The sequence below is a fragment of the Triturus cristatus genome, chromosome 4_1 (genome assembly GCF_964204655.1).
Source record: "Triturus cristatus chromosome 4_1, aTriCri1.1, whole genome shotgun sequence".
Taxonomy (NCBI): Eukaryota; Metazoa; Chordata; class Amphibia; order Caudata; family Salamandridae; genus Triturus; species Triturus cristatus.
This window is the reverse complement of record NC_140585.1, coordinates 458,907,611-458,929,816: the sequence shown is the minus strand read 5'-3', so window position 1 is coordinate 458,929,816 and position 22,206 is coordinate 458,907,611. Positions and strand designations below refer to the sequence as shown.

The 22,206-nt window shown below is 41.6% G+C and overlaps 1 protein-coding gene across 11 annotated transcripts in view; it reads right to left on the bottom strand.

Moving 5' to 3' along the window:
• The window catches only part of CALD1 (caldesmon 1), a 567,652-nt gene that overhangs the window by 68,245 nt on the left and 477,201 nt on the right, over positions 1 to 22,206 (bottom strand). For all 11 annotated transcript variants that reach the window (XM_085652624.1, XM_085652626.1, XM_085652628.1 and 8 more), the window contains 2 exons: positions 926 to 969; positions 739 to 817 (listed from right to left, as the gene is read on the bottom strand). In XM_085652624.1, the coding sequence (XP_085508750.1) occupies positions 739 to 817; positions 926 to 969 (123 nt within the window). The remainder of the gene's footprint in view (positions 1 to 738; positions 818 to 925; positions 970 to 22,206) is intronic.

The window sequence follows — 22,206 nt, the reverse complement described above, 5'->3', positions numbered from 1 at the left end:
ACTTTGGTTTGAAAATAAATAAAAATACTAATGGATGGATGCTTTAATTAATCCATACTAAACAGTGAGATAAAAAGCAAGTTGATAGGGAACAAACTATGCTAGCTAATAGATCTGTCAAATTTTGCCTATGGTATGCGAGGTGGCATAATAAATGGGTTATCACAGCAATTATCATTCTGCAAAGATTTTCACACAGCCTGCAATTGGCATGTAGTTGGTCCTAGATTTAGCACTTCTACATGAGACACACTTATTTCAAAAGTAGGATGAAACACTTTAAAGAGTAAGGATAAAAAGATGCTAAGTAGTTGGAGATCTGGGATGACAATGGACTCACAAAAGGAGCAAGGTGAAAGTGAAGGGGAAAAATGTGATCTGACAATACTAATACATAAAGCAACGATTTCAAGAGTAGATTATACGTTTGCAGCCAATAAAAAGAAAGACAGTTTTTAGCAATCAATACCAATATATAAGGTAATCTTATGAGACAGATAAGTTATGACTGGCCAGTAATCAAGATTATTCACAATTTAGGACACAATGGTGACAGATCCCACCTAGTAGTTTTGGGATGGGTAGACATATTATAGGGAGCAACCAAGATCCTTCAATATCTTATATCAGAAACTCTGTATTGTGTGCCTGGAGCAATGCTAGCAAACATGTCATGGTTGCAGTTATAGTTTAAATTGTGTTTTGCGTGTTTTATCTGAAAAGTGAAAAACAACCTACCTCAATTGCACTGGTGTACTGTGAAAGCCGGCTGTCGATCTTTGAGACAACTGCTGCTGGTTGCGTTGGTTTAACACCACTATTGAAAGAAAGATTTGTTTTCATTATCATTTTTATTATCATGTCTGATATACCAATTTTAAGAGAACATTTAAAGTTATATGAAATTGATGTGCTAATCACTTACCTCTTCTGAGCAGACTTGCTTAAAAACTCTGCCCGCTCTTCAATCTACAGGATGAACAGAGGGTATATTGTTAGTAACTATCTTATAGACAGAGAAATACAGCTAGGGCAGCCACAATTATGCATACATATGTACCACCACATTCCACAGACAACTCTTAAAATACATTACATATGAACTGTGGCCATAGTTTACTTGATCTACAAAAACACAAGGAGAAAATCTACAGATTTTGATTATTTTTTGTGTCTGTCACTCGAATTGTACATTTTAAATATTACACCTGGGTAATGATGTTAAACATTTACATTGTGCCCATTTTGTTGGCCCTCCATTTCCGTTCTTTTCTCCGAATTCCGGAAACAGAATGCTATAATTCTGGTTTCTCAGGTCATGTAGTGGTTTTAACGCAGATTATAAAAGCTTCATAATTTGCAAGTGCACAGGAAATTACAAAATATTAAGCTTTATATTGATCAGTATTGCATTGATAAACAGCGACAAAAACATGGTTGATATATTCAAATTTTTATTAAAATGTTGTAAAGTATTTAACAGAACGTGATCTTAATAAATGTTCTTATATTAAAAGGACGTATAGGCTACTGTTTATTACAATTCATTTTATTGCTGCCCCTCTGCAAATATGTTGTGGTCATGAGTTTCCATTTTTCTAATAAGGAAAAATCAGCAATCTAAAGATGGTAGTGAGACACAGGGAAGAAGTTAATTCTCTCTGCTTCAGTTAAATTTCCACACAGTTGAAACTCTTCATGCACACGTACAATGCCCTACACTACATTGGCGTCACATGTCTATAAACACACTATGTATAAACGTCCATGAACCTACCAGACACCTCTGTTCAACCAGACTACTACTCGCACAACCTCTTCCACGCCCCATCCCCACTGCATACGCAGAAACAGATCTGGCAGTCATGCCTTCTCCTACCTCACACTTACAGCCTGGAACGACCTGCCCATGTACATTAGAGCTGCCTCATCAGTTCTTGAATCCCCCAAGAAACTGAAGACATGGCTCTCTTCCAACCCTGGCTAAGCTCATACAGCTCCTGCTTCAGTGCCTGAATACTCTAATGCAGTGGTTCTTAACCTTTTGACTTCTATGGACCACCACTTACTCATTACTGAAGCACAGGGACCCCCAATGAATCCTTATTGGAATCCAGGGATCCCCACTGAGTCATTATTGAAAGACGGGGAACCAGGCCTAAGGATTATCAATGATTTCAACTGCAAAACAATACAAAAAAATATAGAAACAAGCATTTATCAAATAATTACACAAATGATGACATATTTTAAATATTTAAAAATATCTAAGTTTTAATTTTAATGGGATGGTAGGAGCTTTTCTAAAATCAGTTGAGGCCACTCTTCGTCCATACTGTATTCTGTTTGATGTACTTGCAGGGCTGCCAAAAAAACAATCTGAGGATACCCCGGTAATTTTTAGGCTTCAATTTCAAATCCCTTCACATTTACAGAATGTTTAACATTTTTGAATTTTACATTTTGTTTCTTTATTTATATATACTTTATTTAATCTCATGAATAGGCCACGCACATCATTAGGGGTCCCCAGACCACAAGTTAAGAACCACTGCCCTAATAGGGGAGTTGTGCGCTATACAAATGCACATGATATAGCATAACAAAACATAACACATCAAGATTTATGTATTCCATTATCTGAAGGATAGGTGTTATTTACATATTTTAATATTTCACTAATTGTGAATTTGTATGTGGCTATATGAGGAAGTGTGCGATTAGTGGAGTCATATCTGCAAAGTTGCCTTTTGACACCAATATGATTGATTCCCATGAGTGATAGCAGTCTTACTAAAATGGGTCAATCTATAAGACATAGGGCCTCATTTAGATGCCAGCGGCCAGGTTACTACGTCACAACCGGGATGGATTTTCCATCCGCCAAAATCTAAATCCCATTGGATATTATGGGATTTAGATTTCGGCGGATAAGATATCCGTCCCGACAGAGTGAACAACCTGCTGAGATCTAAATCAGGCCTATATTCTATGTTGATTATATTTAAATCTCAATGCCATTTCTGTTTCATCTGAGGAATTATGGATGTAATTTTACATCACACATCTCCCTAAATTGACATGAAGGAGCAAATTACAGAGAAATGGCTAGCACGTTTAATGTTCAATAATATATTCATGTTCCTCATCACTCAGCAATTCCACCCCAACCATCGCGGAAAATGACGACCCCAACACTGCAGCCCGAACCCTGCACAGATGGATCTCCGACAGCGCCAACACCATAGCCCCCCCAAGAAAAACAACAACACACACACCAAGAAAGCTAGATGGTTTACCACCGAACTTCGAGAGTCCAGACGCACTTGCCACTGCCTCGAAAAGGCCTGGAGGAACACCAAATCCACAGAAGCCCACAACAACTTCAGAGCCACCACCAATGCCCACTAACCAACTCATCAGAAAAACAAGGGAAAAAGTGGTTGAAGACAGAATCTCCACTCATGCACACAACAGTAAAGAACTCTTCAACATCATCAAGGAGTTCGCCCAACCCACTAGCAAGTCCACCGACATCCCTCCCTCACAAGACCTCTGCGACAAACTCAGGACCCTTATCCACCAAAAAATCAAGAGCATCTATGACAACTTCGACGAAGATAACCAACACACTGAACCCTCACCAACTGCCCCCGACACCCTGAAACCAGAGATCGACAACTGGATAGCCCTCACCACCGAAGACACACTGAAGACAATGAAGTCAATCCACTCCGGGGCCACCACTGACTCCTGTCCCCACCACATTTTCAACAAGGCCGCCGACATCATCGCACCCATGCTCTGCCACACCATCAACCGCTCCCTGGCGACGGCCTCTTTCCCCAATGGCTGGAAGCACGCCGAGATCAACCCCCTCCTGAAGAAACCCTCAGTGGACTCCACCGACCTCAAAAACTACAGACCCATCTCCCTGCTCCCGTTCCCAGTGAATGTCAACGAGAAAGCCATCAACAGCCAATTGGCCACATTCATCGAAGCGCACAACATCCTTGACTCCTCCGGCTTCAGAAAAAACCACAGCATGGTAACCGCCCTCTTCGACCTCTCAGCGACGTTCGACACAGTCTCTCACCGCACCCTAATATGCAGACTCCACGACGCAGGGATCCAAGACAAAGCCCTCGACTGAATCCGATCCTTCCTCTCCGGCAGAACGCAGCAGGTCAGACTCCCCCTTTCCTCTGGGACCCTACACCAACCACCTGCAGAGTCCCCCAGGGTTTCTCCGGCAGCCCTATGCTCTTCAAGGTTTATATGGCTCCGGTCGCCCCCATCGTCAGAACCCACAGACTCAACATTGTGTCACCCAACTCATCCTTTCCTTATCCAATGAACCCAACACCGCCAGACAAAACTTTTGAGAAGGTATGAAAGCCGTCGCCAAATGGATGAAAAACAGCTGCCTACAATTAAACACCAACAAAACGGAATTACTTATCGTGGGCCCACACCCCGATGCCTAGGACACCACCTGGTGGCCCCCCGCCCTCAGATGCCCGCCCACCCCCACGGACCACGCACGCAATCTGGGAATCATCCTGGACTCAGATCTCAAAATGGACCTCCAGATCAACTCTGTATCGTCCTCCTGCTTCCACACCCTCCGCCTCCTACGTAAGACCTTCAAATGGATCCCCCTCGGACACAGAAAGACCATCACTCATGCCCTGTTCACCAGCAGACTCGACTACGGCAACGCACTCTATGCCGGAATAAACAAAAACCTCACCCGCAAGCTACTGAACGTCCAAAACCCTAGACTGGTCCTCAACCTGCCAAGACACTGCCACATCTCCCAGCACCTACGCACACTCCACTGGCTCCCCATCGAAGCTAGAGTCACCTTCAAGATGCTCACCCATGCTCACAAGGCACTCCACGACACCGGACCAACATACCTGAACAGCCGACTCAAATTCCACGCACCCCAAAGGACCCTACGATAAGCCCAGCTCTCCTACGCTGTGGTCCCCCGCACTAGAAAGATCAGATCGGGACGCCGCTCCTTCTCCTTCCTCGCGGCCAGAGCCTGGAACGACCTTCCGCTCCACCTCAGACAGACAATATCGCTCCCCATCTTTGCAAGAAACTTCAAAACCCGGCTCATGGACAGACCCCCTCCTTGATGGACTGGAACCTGCGAATCCCCCCCCCCCCCCCCAGTGCCTTGAGACCCTTACGGGTGAGTAGTCGCGCTTAAACAAACTCCTGATTGATTGATTGATTGATTCATGTAAATAATTGAGCCTTTTTGATGCTTAATGACTACTATCCCTTTCTTCAGATGTTTTGCATCAGCACTTCAAACTCATTGATACAGCAGCAATGGTTTAGGCTAGAGGTCACTGCCGCTCATTGTCAGAGGGCAAGAGAGACTCACACTTGTACCTGTGTGGGATAGGACAGCCTGCCCTCAATCTATGAGGTCTGCAGCCTCTAATGCTAATGTAGGCACTGGCCACATTTGACAGTGATCAGCACAGGAAGTACGATAGAAAGCTGGGCCCAAGTAAATCTAGAGACTCAAGTGAGAGCTTGCTCATTAAGACTATTGAGCTGAAATGTACCGAGGTTCCTTGTCAAAGTGTGCAGAAGAGAAATGGTCAATTATGAGGGCAAGTCAGACAGATCTGCTTAGAATTCTCTTCTGCGATAGTACAGACTAGGTTTAGATGTAATCATAGTGCTTCAAAACTGTTCATTCAAGCATCTCAGTTACAATTTGTGACCACATTGTTCAGCCTTCCTAACTGGAGTGGAAATGTTCTGAAATGGAGTTATTGGTCTCCTTGTCAAACAAGTAACCCTAACTAACAAGACACAATGAGAACCAAGTATATCAGAGGACACTTACTTTCTCATGCAGAGAGAACGGGGAACAACCTTTACAACGCAACTTTTACAACGCACTACCTTTACAACGCATTTTTTACAACGCATAATCCATTACAACGCATGACATTACAACGCATGACACTACAACGCATTTTTAAAAACTACCTTTACAACGCATTCCATTACAACGCATACTACCATTACAACGCATACCATTACAACGCATAATATTACACTACACTATCCAACACTTACCCTACTGTTGCACCCCCTGGAGTTAGAATAGTAATTTTTACCCCTATACTATCCAACACTTACCCTACTGTTGCACCCCCTGGAGTTAGAATAGTAATTTTTACCCCTATTCTATCCAACACTTACCCTACTGTTGCACCCCCTGGAGTTAGAATAGTAATTTTTACCCCTATTCTATCCAACACTTACCCTACTGTTGCACCCCCTGGAGTTAGAATAGTAATTTTTACCCCTATACTATCCAACACTTACCCTACTGTTGCACCCCCTGGAGTTAGAATAGTAATTTTTACCCCTATACTATCCAACACTTACCCTACTGTTGCACCCCCTGGAGTTAGAATAGTAATTTTTACCCCTATACTATCCAACTCTTACCCTACTGTTGCACCCCCTGGAGTTAGAATAGTAATTTTTACCCCTATACTATCCAACACTTACCCTACTGTTGCACCCCCTGGAGTTAGAATAGTAATTTTTACCCCTATACTATCCAACACTTACCCTACTGTTGCACTCCCTGGAGTTAGAATAGTAATTTGTACCCCTATACTATCCAACACTTACCCTACTGTTGCACCCCCTGGAGTTAGAATAGTAATGTTTACCCCTATACTATCCAACACTTACCCTACTGTTGCACCCCCTGGAGTTAGAATAGTAATTTTTACCCCTATACTATCCAACACTTACCCTACTGATGCACCCCCTGGAGTTAGAATAGTAATTTTTACCCCTATACTATCCAACACTTACCCCACTGTTGCATCCCCTGGAGTTAGAATAGTAATTTTTACCCCTATACTATCCAACACTTACCCTACTGTTGCACCCCCTGGAGTTAGAATAGTAATTTTTACCCCTATACTATCCAACACTTACCCTACTGTTGCACCCCCTGGAGTTAGAAAAGTAACTTTTACCCCTATACTATCTAATACTTACCTTAAATGCAATTTAATATTATGCGTTGTAATGGTGTGCGTTGTAAAGGTAGTATGCGTTGTAATGGAAATGCGTTGTAAAGGTAGTTTTTAAAAATGCGTTGTAGTGTCATGCGTTGTAATGTCATGCGTTGTAATGGATTATGCGTTGTAAAAAATGCGTTGTAAGTGCATGCGTTGTAAAAGTGTACGTCATACATCCAGAGAGAACATGACTCCATTTGTGAAATGAGATGGAGTGATTTGAAAAGAGTCCTTAAAGACAGAGAGAAAAATCATGAAAAAAATCACAATACCGGGAGCTGTAAGAGAGGTAGTCAGGATGTTTTGATTGGTTCCAACGGTCGATATCCTGATGGCTCATTTCTCACCTCCTCACACATCCTTTTCCTACAGAGTGTTTGCCAGTGACCCACGTAGTTTTAATTATTTTGTTTACAATAAACCTTGCTTACGGCACTGGAGGCTTTGAAATACAAACATCCACACTTTCAAGTAATATATGTATTTACTTTTTGTAAGTTAGTTACCATAATAATGTTATCACAGTTTTTCTGTATATACAAGAATTGGTAAAACATTACTAGATTCTTCATTTGTTCATGAATTAGACCACATAAATTACAAGAATATCTTAAAAGTGGGAAGATTGTCAAACTGTTACTGTATATGATCTATTAATACCCTATGACACTGCTTGACTTCTTATTGTAACACATAAATGAATTAACACATACTTTATATCCTCTGATCCTTTCACCGCTACATGTCTCAGCATCCTAACTTTGATTCTATTCTGCATTTACTCCTGACCTATACTCCTGGAGCATTTCTGCTTGAGGTTTCCCTTTTTCATAACTTCCTAATCCCCTTGTTCTCACTTTCTTATTACATCCTACACACTCTGCTTCTTTCCCTTCTTCTTCTCTGTTAACTTTCCTCACTACACTTAACCTGAAGTGCTCCTCATTTATCCACTATTTTGCTCACCATGTTGACACCCATTATCTTTTTTTCATTCCTTGACTTTTTACCCTCTTGGAATTTTTCGGGTCTATATAGGGAGTTAACCCAAACCCGCTAGTTATTCTGCTGTACTGCATACTGACACCAGTTGTGAGTTGTTCTTTATATATATATAAAAAACAATGACTATATTTCTGACCACCATCATAGGTTTAGAAAGGGGTAAAAACATTTTAGTATTTTCCTTAAGACTAAAAAGTTAAGAGGTTTCGGCGTGGCTTACCAGGATTCATGATGCACGTGATTGTCTGGTTTCCACAACTCAACTTTCTGTTTTCCTTATCTGGAGGATACTATATTTAGATATTGCTATTCAATTGACTTTTGATGGCATATTCTTTGGAAATGAAAGTTGTTGTACAATGAAAATAATGTTTCTACTTCATAAAAATGACTTTTCCCATTTTTTTTGTTTCTATAAAAATCAGTGACATAAGGATCGTAAAAAGCATGTCAGATTAGTTTTTGCTAAAACAACGGAATACATCAGATGACTACTGTTTCTCATCCTGTGGCTCAATGGAATATAGCTGAAATGTTTATGCACTCAAAATACTGGGCTAAAAACAAAAATATATACTCAAGAATGATTTAAATTATTTCTACTACTCTCTTTATTATCGGAAATACAATTATCTGCCTGTTTCAAAATATAATTACAGCATGCATTAGGTTTTTGCAAATGCTGCTAAATAAGAAGTGGGCGTGTTTCCAAAGTAATAGACTAAATGGGATCTTCATGAAAAAAATACATGGGGGAACAAGTTTTATTCAGCACATTTGAAAGCCATTCATGGGATGCTCCATTAAAGATAACGTGACTTAACAGCCAGAGCTACCAACTTTGGAACTGGGGAAGCAGGTTTAAGTCAGCGTTGGCTCAACAATTAAGGCAAAACCGATTCTGGGTTGCTTGTGTTCTGGTTCAGGGAGGACCTTGCTTAGCAGTTCGGGCTGGACTGTTCTCATGAGGAGCAGAGTCAAGACTGATCTGCATATGACTAGGACCAAACTAAGGTGAGCAATAAAACTATGGGTTGGAGTGCTACCCTTAGCTATTGCCAGTGGTCAGACCTTTTGAAAGAAGCCTCCCATCACCTTCTGTGTGTCTCATGTACCACCCTAAGTGGAATGGTTATGCCCAGATGTGGGTCCCGTGCTTACTGTGTCAGTGCAACCAAGCTGTACCCAGCTGATGAGCCCATAACTAGGGCAATAACGGTCCTGGGTTGCTTGTGTTCCGGCTCAGGGAGGACCTGGCTTGGCATTTTGGGCTGGACTGTTCCCATGAGGAGCAGAGTAAAGACTAATTCCCATATGTCTGGGTCCAAACTGAGGTGGCATGGTGAGCAGCGGAACGATGGGTTAGAGTGCTGCCCGAGCTATTACCAGCGGTTACACTTTTTGCAAGCAGCATCCCATTGCCTTTTGCGTGTTTCATGAGCCAGTTGCATCAGATGTTGCAATGCAATCTGCTCAGATGAAAGAACACCTCTTGTCCCTAGAAGGCTTCTGTCAAAGCACATTCCCAGGGCACATTTTAATTATCTCAAAATAACCCTAGGTCACCTCAGCAGAGCTGTGTTGCACTGATGTTTGCAAAACAACTGCAGATGTGCAGCACACCTCCTGTTTGCATTTTAAGTTTTGAACATCTGGGCGAGGGTATTTTCATTTTACTTGGCTTCAGTTGTAAATCATGATTGGCTAACCACTGATTGACTGTGCAGGTTAATGTAGAATTGCAGGAGACTATACAACGGCTTTGATTCCCATACAAGTAAATCAATAGAATACATTGTTTACAACGAGTGATATCTCCAGGGTCTCATCAAAGGAAGACAATCAGTAGAGAATGCCTCTGCTTGACTGTGGAAACTTCTGCTTACACATACTTCTGTCTGTGGCTGCCTTAGTGAGAACGTTAGCTTTCATACCAATTTGCTGAATGTAACTCGCAATTGGAGGCTTGCCAGTTGGATAAACTTGGGCCGAGACATGCCTCATTGAGTTATCATCATTGGCAAGTACAGGCCTCTTTTGGCTTAGAGTAACTCAAAAATTCACACTCTTAACGCGGTTCAACTGTCTGGAACTTAATCTAAACAGGAAAATATGGTTGCATTTTTCATTTACTATGATAGTTGCTGATCTTGAAATATGTAGTCTAAAGAGCCATGCCCATTTACCGAAAGCCATACTTCTCAACTCACTCAACTAATCTTTGGTGGGTGAAGTCCAGCCTGGGGATCTTGCACCCAGGACCGGACTTTGCTCAGATAGCGCCCTGGGCACATTCTAATATGGTGCCCTTCCTCGTTTTACCAAAAACTCTCGCATGCTTTGGGACACTTTCAGACCCTATTGTGCATCACAGAGTGTCAGTGTCCCGGGTGCTGGCCCAGCGCACCCATGCTAAAGGACAGACCTGCTAGTACCCACTCACTCGCCAGCCTCTTCTCTTTGTCCACATTGATTCAAGAGACTTCAGCCAAAGCTCAGATGCTGAAGTGGCTCTGAAATATGCAAATAGTAACTAGCACGCTATGCAGCCCTTCACTGCACTGTAAATCCGATTTATGGTGCTCAACTTATCCAGCATGCAGGGACTCGAAGCCATGATTGACACGAAGGTTCACAAAGAGACGCAGGACAGTGCCCGCACATACAGGATGCTATGGCGTTACATTTTCCATCTTACTAGAAGCAATGTTCATGAAAAACGTGTGTTTTAAATGCATACAGCTGGGAGGAAATAAAATACAAAGATTTAAAAAAAAAAATCTAGAGTCGACCACAGAAATAGGATGTGTTACTGGCCAAGCAGCGTCAAAATCCATAAAGATTTGATACCCCCCGGGAATGACAAACATACTTTCTCATAATTATCCTACAAAATTGACAGCTATAGTCAGTGATCCCTTTAGCAAATGCAGCAAAGATTGCCAACATCCCACTGGCAGGCCTGACTCCCTAAAAGTGTAAAAGTATCCACAATGTGATTCTTGTTCAGAAATGAGGGCGGGCGTGTGTGGATTTGGAAGGTTATTTGGAGCCTTCCATCCCCTTAACACTTTAACACCTACTTCCAGCCAGGACAGGAGTGAAGACAAATATTGCAGATAGCCCTTGACAGAGCGGCGCGCTGCGCATTTTCTTTCTGTAAAAAGCATGACGTTTAAAGCATGACGTGTGGCTCATTTATAATAACAGCTGCATAATATAGCTCCTCTTGGCCAAAGCGTGGACCCTCCCCATTCCCCCTGACAACAATGGCGCCCCTCAGTTTGAAGACATCTACCCTATGCAAACTCATCTCTAACCAGAACATGAACACATTGTGTTCTTGATGAGCTCCAAAGTGTGTATATAAATAGATTATTTAAAATCAAGAACCTTTTGTGCCCAAAACGATTCTTTGATGGTAAGCAGCAATATGTGTTGACCCACAAGGTGGTGTCTATGGTTTTGGGTAGGAGCCCATACTGTGCAGCACCGGAGCTTGATGGGCTTGAAGACTGCTGAAGTTGGGTGAGACGGAAGCGCAAACCTCCGGTGAAAGCAGCGAGCATGAAGTTAGTTCAAGGAGGTCTACCTACGGCAATCTGGGCACCTTGTGTACGCCGGGAAGCCACATACATCAGTGACTTGATATTTGACATTGGCACTGGTGACCAGTTCCATAGGAGGGGAATACAGATGCCTTTGCAGAACAATAGGTTTCCCTGGTAACAGTAAGCAATGGCTTACAGCACTAGACATCAGTTGCCTGAATGATCATCCCTTTCTGTGTGGGCCATGGTCTGCATTTGTAAATAACTCCACACAATAGCGTCAGTTTAGATTATGCTTATTAGAAAAACAATTCAAATCTGTATTTTTGATAAAGGATACACACAACACCTAGGTTCTGATTGTTGGTGTTAAAATTAGTTACAAACAGCAATTATTTTGCTAGCTCCTGCACATGCTCATCACATTCTCTCGTTTGCATATTAAAAAGATCTTGGTAGGGCTGCAAACCCTTACGACTTAAAAGTGTGTGCAGCTTCATAAATAGTCTTGCATCATCGATCATGTAATCGAGACACATCCATTTGTTTAATTGAAAATGAGACAAAACACCAGGTGCCCTGGGGGCTACTTGTTTTGGCCAAGCTATGCCCCTTCTCTGTCCCATGATCCTGACATTACGAAGAGTCTTGTTGATAACTGGGACTCCTGGGCGAGAGTAAACCTGACTGGGGACTTCTGAAATCCACCCCAGATTTGATAATGGTATATTTATGCAGCCTGAGGTCCTGTCTGAGTTGGTAATGAAATCAGGTTAGAGGTGCTTACCAAAGTGAGGCAATCCCAAAACTCGCCAACCTACATGGGCGTTTTTAAAATTTTACCCAGTCCAAATTTAAATATGGACATGCTTTTAAGTGGCAGGCATATACTATATAAAACCGTGTCAACATGAACACTCTGGCTGCCTACTACGAGGAAAAGCCAGGAAGAACAGGGACAAGCAGGTTAGGAAGAACAGGGATCAGGCTGCTATGAGAGATTAGGGATTTGAGAGACAATTAAGGTCAAGAAAAGCAGCAGTGGATGCAGATAATTGTTCTAATATTAAATTAAAATGCAGGAACATCTTAGCCAGTTTATCATACTTGGACGTTGTTGGTGTGTACTATAGGGCTATGAAATCAAACATAAAATCATTGATTGCCAATGTAAATGTTCTTCTTTACATGATAACATATGTTTTGTGGACCACGGAAAGCACGCAGTGATCCAAGATGTGTTTTCTAAAATTGGCTATCCGTCGTAAATGACATGACCTCAGCGAAATGACATTACAGTAAAACGGACTGTGTAATTTACTTCGTTCACTTAACCTTTTTGGGTCTTATAAGTGATCTCCACTATGCCCAATTTCTAATCATTATTTAGTGATTGCTTTTTTTAAATGTGTTACTGCTCTTTTCCACTGTCAACCCCTATTTTTGCAAAGAACTAAATTGCAAACAGACCTACAATCAACACAAAGAGACATCCTGGGACAGAAAGGGGGTGATTCATAAAAGCAATTATGAGGATGGGAAGTAATACCACAAGAGGACTCTTTTTGTACTCTTGCTTGACTTTGTGAATCAGCTCCAAAACGTCTCACTCCCTATAGGTGAAAGTGCAAAGGGTCCTTTCTATTTGCAATAATTGTATAGGAACATCTCCTATATTGCCGTTTAATTCCCATTTTACACGTTTAGCGGTCAATTCACAAATTTAAAGGCTAATCGCAGGAAATCACTTCTGATGATAATGTTTTGGCATTGCTAGTGAAAGCTTTTAATACAAATTTGGAGTACGAAAATCAACAGCAAAATGCGATGGCATTGTCTATATAACTTAAAAAAGAAACCTTAATTAAAGGTTATGTATATGCAAGGATCACATTAAAACTTGCTTAATTAGCACAATCGTCAGACATGTATAGATTATCTTAGATACAACAGGGAGCATGTTCTCACCATTACCATCTCCTCAATGTTCACTCTTCTTTTAGTCAGTTGAGCTTGACTTTTTGATAAGGTAATATTTCTGCTTTACTTGTAGTTTCATTCTATTCCCATGATTACTCATCCCAGACAGACATACCCCTATGTTCCCCAAAATAATGCATGTGTACTAAAGACTTCTCCAGATATGTTACTCATTCATGCCTATAATACTATGAATAGGTTTCACCTGTCTGCATGAGTGTCTTTACTCAGCACTCACTCAGCCCATTTCAATTTCTTCCAATGATGGCTCCATCAAAGGCATTCTTGAAAAACAACATGTCTTGTTTGATATTGAAACAAATCTGGTCTCTAAAGTTTGGCCAGGATGTGACATGTCAACCTCGCTTTATCTTCTAAAGCAGAGGGCTGAGCAAGATCCTTCGCCTGACAAATATCACATTTGATGACATCCTGGATGTTTCCATGAGATAGCCGTACCTGAGTTAGTGGCTCCGGATCCCATTTGTGTTTAGTGTTTGAAGCAAACTATGAAGCAGCACTGCTAAAATACCGCGCATCAGTGATGGGTGTCTCATCTAAAGCCGGGTTGGTGTTTGCTTGTACACAGATAGCAAGTTTTCCCTTATGGCACCTTCTAGGACTCCACCAGGAACATTTTGTTATTGAGCATGTATGCTTTTCCTTCAATCTCTTGGTACCATGGGTACATGTACCGCCTGTATGCGAACAACCAATGGGCTGGTGGTAGCCCAAGTTTCCACAGTCGGAGCAATGGTAAGTTCCTAAACTTCTTCAAATGGTTGTTGACTAATTACATAAATATACATAGTGCCTTTTGTTAGAGGCAATCTAAGGGGTGGCCTAATCATTATGACCACTACATATCAGGACACTGGTGTGAGGGAAGGAGAAATGTAATGATTAAATATCAGAGTTATAACCTGTCATTTGAAGTACTTAAATGAGGAGTCCCCACTCAAGTCTCATTGGTGGGTGTTCCAAGCTTTAGCTTCAGCTTGAACATGTGGGCTTGCGCGCAACATTTATTGTCTGTGGCAGAGTAGAGAGAATCTACGGTCAGACTATGTACACATTGAGAAGGCTACACAGAAGAATTATTTTTACTATTCAACATCTGGGATGAGAAATAGGGATTTCTTTTTGAAATTCATTTTTATAACTCAAAAATGGCTTTGTTTGTGATGTTGTTCAACTCCATCAGCTTCAGTTTTTATATCCGGCCACAGACTGCTTCAGCTGGGAACAGACCATTTACAAATGCTGTAAAATATATACAGAGAGTACTTCTGTTTTACCTCATGCTGTCTGTCTGCTATGGATTGCTTGCACTGCAATAAACATTGGACTACTTTATATCTAAAAAATGCACTTACTCATCACACATTTTGTCACATTCAATTCTTTATCTCATATGCGCCTTTCCACCACCCATGCCACCGCCTTTGATGTAGCAAAGAGGGGAATCCTTTTTCAAGAGCAACTTGAGACTCAAAATGGTTCCCTACATGATCTAACCATAAGAAGGGAACCAAATGTGGGCTAGACATCAGGTTGTCAGAACCCACAGCCAAATATACGGTTTGTCCTGCTCTCTGTGTAGAATTTACATCTAGGTATCAAAAGTTCACTGGCAAATTACTGTTACTATTCTTGACAGAAATTCTTAAGACATTCATCTTCAAGTATGTTCTGTTAAGATGGGAAAGAGGGCCACCTGGGAGATACTGGATGTGACTTTGACAACTTTGTCATAAGCACAATGACTCTCTTACTTGAAATTCCCTCGTTTTAAGGGTGAGCAAAATTCACACTGGGCAGAAGTGGAGCAAAGCAATTTTTGCTACTTCCACAATAAACATTGGAACAAACAGGAATTGCTGTTGGCAATACGAAATTACTATAGAATCATTCCTATACTAGTAAATCAGTGAACAAAAAAATTATAGGAGAAAAAACACTGTTTATTCCATAACAATCAACCCAATATAAAAACAGGTATTCGTAACATTGTATTTGTCACAATACAAAGTCAGATACTAATATCTGGGAGTTTATTATGGTATCCCCGTACTTTAAATCTCTGGTTTAAAATCCTGACCCTATGAGCATTAGACAATGCCCAGTTCTTTACATAACATTGGCAAGAAATGCATTCAAAGACCCCTCTAAAATCTTAGCCTCAGCTGCTTCAACCAAATCTAGTGCAGCAATCAGAGGGCACTAATGAAGAACTATGGTTATTCCCCACTGCACAAGAACAGTAGTACCTGTTACAAATTCAGAACTTCTTTTCAATAGCTTATTTTATTTTAAAAATGAACTAGGGTTTGTTCCTCATAGTGATTACAGATTTAGGACTCGAATGGATATTTACTTTCTTCCTGTGCTTGAGGCACCCTTTGAGGGGCATGATTTCCAGGGTAAACCTGGCATGCAGACAGCTTACATGAGGATTTTTGCAAGGGCAAGTACTCCTTCCTGGATGAAATTATAAGATCAATGGGTCAATAACCTCCACTTAATTTTAATGTTCAAAATGTTGGATTGGCTGCAGGATTACTGGTGGGGAATTTAATTCCCCACCTCTAACCAAAGTTGCAATGCTGCATTGTGTGAGAGGGAGAGAGGATGACAGCGACATATCTACTAACATATGGTGCTGCTATACTCCTTTCTCTTAGTACTGGTGCATAATCGGGCTGCTTAGCACCACCATAGTGCATAGGTGTCTGTGTCATGTCTGGCATAAGTCTGGTACGGCAAGGGTACTGGTCCAGTACAAAATACCATGCCTATATAAACAATTAAACTTCCCCACTTTGGAGGAGTGCTGTAAAGTGCATGTAAGTCAAAAATGTTTGGAGAGAAATAAAAACATTTCTCCTTGTAATGCCTACCCCAAAGAGGAATTATTTTATGGAACAATACCTCGTCCACTATTGTAAGAAGATAGGGCTTCAAGTCAAAAACCATAAGTGGTTGCATGGGAACCCTCGTTGCACCACTCATCCACTCATGGAACACCCCCTTCATGCAAAGTGATTGTAAAGAACCACAAAGAGTTGCTTTGCATTATTTTAAGAAAACTTTTCAGTGCAAAACAAGTTTTGCTCTGGAACGTAAATTCCGCTTATGTGACGCAGCATGGAACAAAAGTTTACTAAGTGTAAATTCCGCTTATGTGATGCAGCATGGAACAAACATTGAGCAAATCTGCCCCAGAGTATCTTCAATGCAGCACACAGAACTGCCTTTGAGTCAACTTCTTGCTTAGGATTGGATGGCTTTTTTGTCTATCTTAGTCCCCTGCTATTTGCTTGCTGGCTTTTCTCCCTTTTTTGTGTGTGTACCCTCCCTGGAGGTTTCATTCTTACACTGTTTTTGAATGGATGAGTTGTATTCTTCTACTGCTGATGTGAGGGGACTATTTCTTTTAGTGTTCTTTCAGTACTCCATGGGAGTGCGTCTCTTTACTTGCTGTATTTCCTGTCCCTACTTCATTTTATTTTAGAGGCCCTGGCAGCTACACACTGCTACACGGCCCCTCACTTTTTTACAATCTTTTCAGGCAACAACCAATCCCCTATGCCCTCCAAACAACCATTCATCACTTTCTTTTTTTGTGAGGGCCCAGGAGTGGCATGCTGCTACAGGGCCACTCACTTGTCTCAATTTGTAGAACACCCCCTGCATACTTTATCTATTTATCTTTTTTTATAAATCTGTTTATTAGGTTTTTAGTTTCCGTCAAATAATTTGTATATAACAGAAGGCATGGGAACTTACATTGAAGAAGGAGCATACGGTACAATGAGACTCAAGGCCCATACAGAATGCAAGAGAAGAAGAAAAAGTGAGCAAGGAATAGGGCATTATACTTTATCTAGGGCAGTCTCGGAAAGCCACGGTCCCCAGACCTTTCGGTGTTTGGCAGCACAGCCTCTAGGTTTGGAGATCTCTCTCTCCGCCCTGAAGCAATAGTCCATCCCGGCACCCCAAGCCACCTTCCCTGGTGTGTGCCAGGTTTTCCATTATCCACAAGAGTGCAACTTTAGGGTCTAAACTTTCTGAGATCTGGAGAACATCTGTTATCCTGGTGTGTACTGCCTCCCAATATTTGATTATGCTCGGGTGGGACCATGTGAGGTGGAAAAAGGACCCCTCTGAGTTCCCACAGTGCTAGCAGTATGGCGTCTTGGCCTTCCCCATCCTCTATTGTTGATCAGGGCTGTAGTACCTGTGGTGAAATGTTTAAACTGAATCCGTCGAAGGGTGGCCGAGATGGTCAGTATCCTAGAGGCATTTTGGCCTCAGGTCAATCATCGTTGTCAAGTTCCACTATGTCCCCTCCCCACTTCTCTGCATACTATATTTTTAAAGTTACCTTTACGAAATGGTAGTCCACCCCTTTTTTCTTCCATTGTCTAACTGGCCTACTTTGGCAAAGACTGGTGATATGGAACAGAAAAGAATAACCTGGACCAGGGAAAAATGGGACAAAACGATTCTGCTGTTTCTGCAATAAAGAAAGTGGTGATTTCCACTTAGTCCCATGTTTTGCATTTCTAAAGTAGGCAAAATATGTAATATTTCTGTATCCATTTCATCTGGTAAAGAGGTGAAAGTTCATATTTGTTGCCCTGAAGCACTCCTATAAGATATATATATTATTTTTTTTTGCAAAACCTATTTGACCCACTTGATAATAAACAAGCAGCAAACTTTACCCATAGCAATTACCCCTTGTTGTTCTTAACTATTGGTAACAGTTCTCGTTGTATTGCAGTTTCCCTATCTACCACAAGATGGCAGCATAGCATCAGGTTTAATGAAACAAGATTTTAAATCTATCAGTTCCAACATCCACCACATCTGCAGAAATCAGTTGGCATCTAACAGAAAATAATATTAATACGACAATACTACAGAGACAGTTAGGTTTAGAATGTCTGACTGGAGGGATTGCGCAACGCCAAGTGACTACTGTTAATCTTCATGTGCCTTTCTGTGTCAGTCCTAAAAGCTGGCTTGCAAGCTAATGACTGGCCTTTGGTTATGGGAAACAGCTGAAAATGTTTAGCATAATTAAACGTCAAATACTTTCGTGTTCCCTTGTAGACAAATATGGTCAAAAAAGCGCTATAGATCTGCCTTGAGCCTGGAAAAATTCAACCTCTTATTATCAGCTGTAACTCACATACAGACAGACTCCTCCTGTCCTGCAAAAATCCGCAGCCAGTTGGACGGCAGCAACATTGCATTCTTGCCCTCGCATTTTCTCATTGCCATTTCAATGTGGGAGGACGGGGGGGGGGGAGGGGGGGGGGGGAATTCATACAGGAGGAGGGAGGGAAATTAGTTTAAAGAGCCTAAACATCTTTTTTTTATTTAGGTCTCGCCTGGCGAAAGCAGCGCATGCGTTGCGCTAGCCAGGAGAGCAACTTTTGGAATCGATTCTGCTTGAGGGATCTAATGCACGCGTCTGCAATGGACAAAGATGGCTGCTCTCACCATTTGTCCATTGCAAACAGCATGTGCGTGTCCCACGACATTTTGTTGCCATAGCAACAAAATGCCCTTTGCGTGTTTTTTTTTTATGTCAGTCCCCCCGGGGCACAAGCAGGCATCCACTTCTGTCTTTTTGCTGATATCAGCTGTCCTCACAGAGGTGGATGCCTGCTTGTGCCCCGGGGCAACTGGGCAACTGCAGGACAGCCATTAGCATTTGCAATGCAATAGGTCTCGCATTTATGCGAATTTGAGCTATTGACATTTGCAATGTCAATAGCTCAAACTCACGTAAATGCGAGACCTATTGCATTGCAATTGCTTGTCTTAAAGTGCGACTGCCTATGTATGTATGGCACGCGTGCAAACATGAGATCCTTCTTGTGCGTGTATTCTGTCTCGACATTTCACATTAACCCCTTAACTGCTGAGGCTTTTCAACCCCCAGAGCTAAGCCCTTTCTTTCTTGTCTGGGGCTCTTTGCGCTAAAGCCTTCATTACTTTTTTTTCCAAAAAAGGTATCAAGGCCAACTTTGTGCCTCTTTCCACATGTTGCCGATCCTAGGCACCCAGGGTTTGTGGATTCTCCTGGAGGGAACAAAGAAAATTACAGAAATATAGAAAAATTGTTTTTCTTTCATTTGAAAAACGGAAATAATTATGTGTAAGAAAGTGTACTTTTTTTGTAAAAATAACAGCAAAACGTTTGTTGTGCTAAGATCACAGTCTCTACACAGCTTTCACAACCGGGTAGAGTTGTTACTAAAATCATATTTTTTTTGTTTTAATAGAGTTTGTTGGCTTTTCATATTTGTGGTTTTTACTTGCAGTAGGGGGATCCCATAAAGCTATACATTTCTGAAAATAAGACAATATACGGAATTCAGCAAGGGGGTCATCTGTGTAGCTCACAAATGGTTTTTCCCATATAAACCAAACAATTAAATCACAAGCATCGTAAAAAAATAATCTAAAGAATGGAAATAGGTGACAACTTAAACTTTTTCATCTTTAATTTTTTGCCCCTCTGGCTGATTAACAAAAATAATATACTGTTATGTCCGTCAGACCCTTCTTGTTGCAGGGATATAACATTTTCATTGGTGTTAAAAAACATGCGATACATAAGGCCCACAACTGAACTGCAGCTTATCATGACATTTTATTGTGTTTAGTGGTTATTTGTATGACTTGGAATTTGGGCTTACCCGTCTTATCTTGATTCTGATAGCATTTTGCTGCATGTTTTTCTTTCTTAAATGCAGGTTTGCATTTAGCAAGAATAGAGAAAAATGTATTTGATGATAACAAATAATCTACTACTCTGTGTTTCCAAAATCCTTCCAACAAAAACAGTACCACTCTTGTGAGGCTGGCCCTATTGCCTGTGACCAAAATGGTCCCAAAACACACCCAAGAGGCATGAAAGTTTCACCTTAAAAATTGGCCCTTTCTGGTGATGGAGATGTCTGTGGTATTTGGGTCTGAGCTTTACCTGTCACAAAGGGCAACCTAACAAATATAGGTAACTAGACACCCGGGGGGGGTCCAGGGTGGTGGGACTAACATGGACCTCACTACCATCTCTTACCCAGAATGAACTGCAAATGTCAAAGGTTGTCTAAAACACACATTTCCCACTTATTGTTGTGAGGCAAAGTTCGGGAATGTGTTGGGATCCAAGAAATGACCACCATACAGGGTTTCCACACTTGCAGCTTCCGTACCAGGATGAGGTGACAGAGCGTGCAGTCCTATTGCACGTAAGCAGGTGTGCACCAGCCAAGAAGGTAACCGGATTTTGACCACACCTCCCTGCTAGTGTGATGTGGTTTTTTGTTCTTTGCCGAAGCACTAGCCTCTAGAAGCATCTTTAGATAACAATCTGTGGAAGTGAGCATGTCTGGAACCTCCTGCCCATGGACATCAGGTTAGAGGTGAATGAGACCTCTTTTAGGAAGAAATTGAAAACTTGCCTCTTTAATCCGTGATAGGTTCTCTTTTTCCACATAACTCACTCTGTCCACAGCGCGGGGACACGCCGGGAGGCGTCACCAGGCGCTTTTACAAGCTCCTTTAAACTAAACTAAACTAAACTAAACTCTGTCATAATCTCATAACTATTGATCCCCTAAATAGATTGTCGTCACACTGATGACCTTTTTCTACTTTCTGAATGTGTTTGGGAATGGTATGTGTTTTGTACATCAACTTTAATGACAGTTTGGCTTTATACACCATGATTCCCCACTTAAGATTGAAATAGCTGTTAAGAGGGTTACCAGCTTTGTAGAAGTTCACATCCAGCTCCCCAGCCCTACTTCATAACTCAGTTTCTTACATATGTAGGGGCATATTAACAAGGGGCATATCTACGCTTCTTTGGCTTTAAAAGCCAAAAAAGCGGAGATAATTATATCGCCCTATTACCAATGCGGCGCTAACATGCATTAGCGCATGTTAGCAGCCGTATTCCACACACCTCGCATTGCATCTCTAATGAGATGCAAAGTAGGCATTCCCTGCTAAAACTAACTGGAAAATATCGCTAACTGTCCTTCGCCGTATATACAAGACGGCCCAGGACACATGTAGCGTTACAAAATGCCGCGCTAACCGCGGTTATCGCCAGGAATTAATGTCTAAGAAAATCCTGACTTGCCGTAATGTTGCATGGGAGGTGGATTGTATGGCTCAATCCACATCTCCCTATTAACAAGGATTCCCCTTACGCTGCCGGTGTATCGCTGGATTCCCAGCAATAAACCCGTATTTCGCCGCTATCACCAGATTTTTGATCGCCATGGAGATATGCGTTGATAATAACGCGATATACCGGTGATTGAATCCAGCGATAGCCGGCGGTGTGCAAAGTCGCGTTAAGCAGGAAATGCGATGATTATCGCATTTCCTTGATAATATGCCCCGTAGTTTCTATCCGGACTAAGACCGTTTAGCATCGTTAAACATGACTCAAATGCTCATAAATATCTACAGTAGAAGAACTCTCAAACGAATATTGCAACAAAAATGATCGCCAAAGCTTAGACTTTGAAGTGGAGGGAGTCACCTGGTAA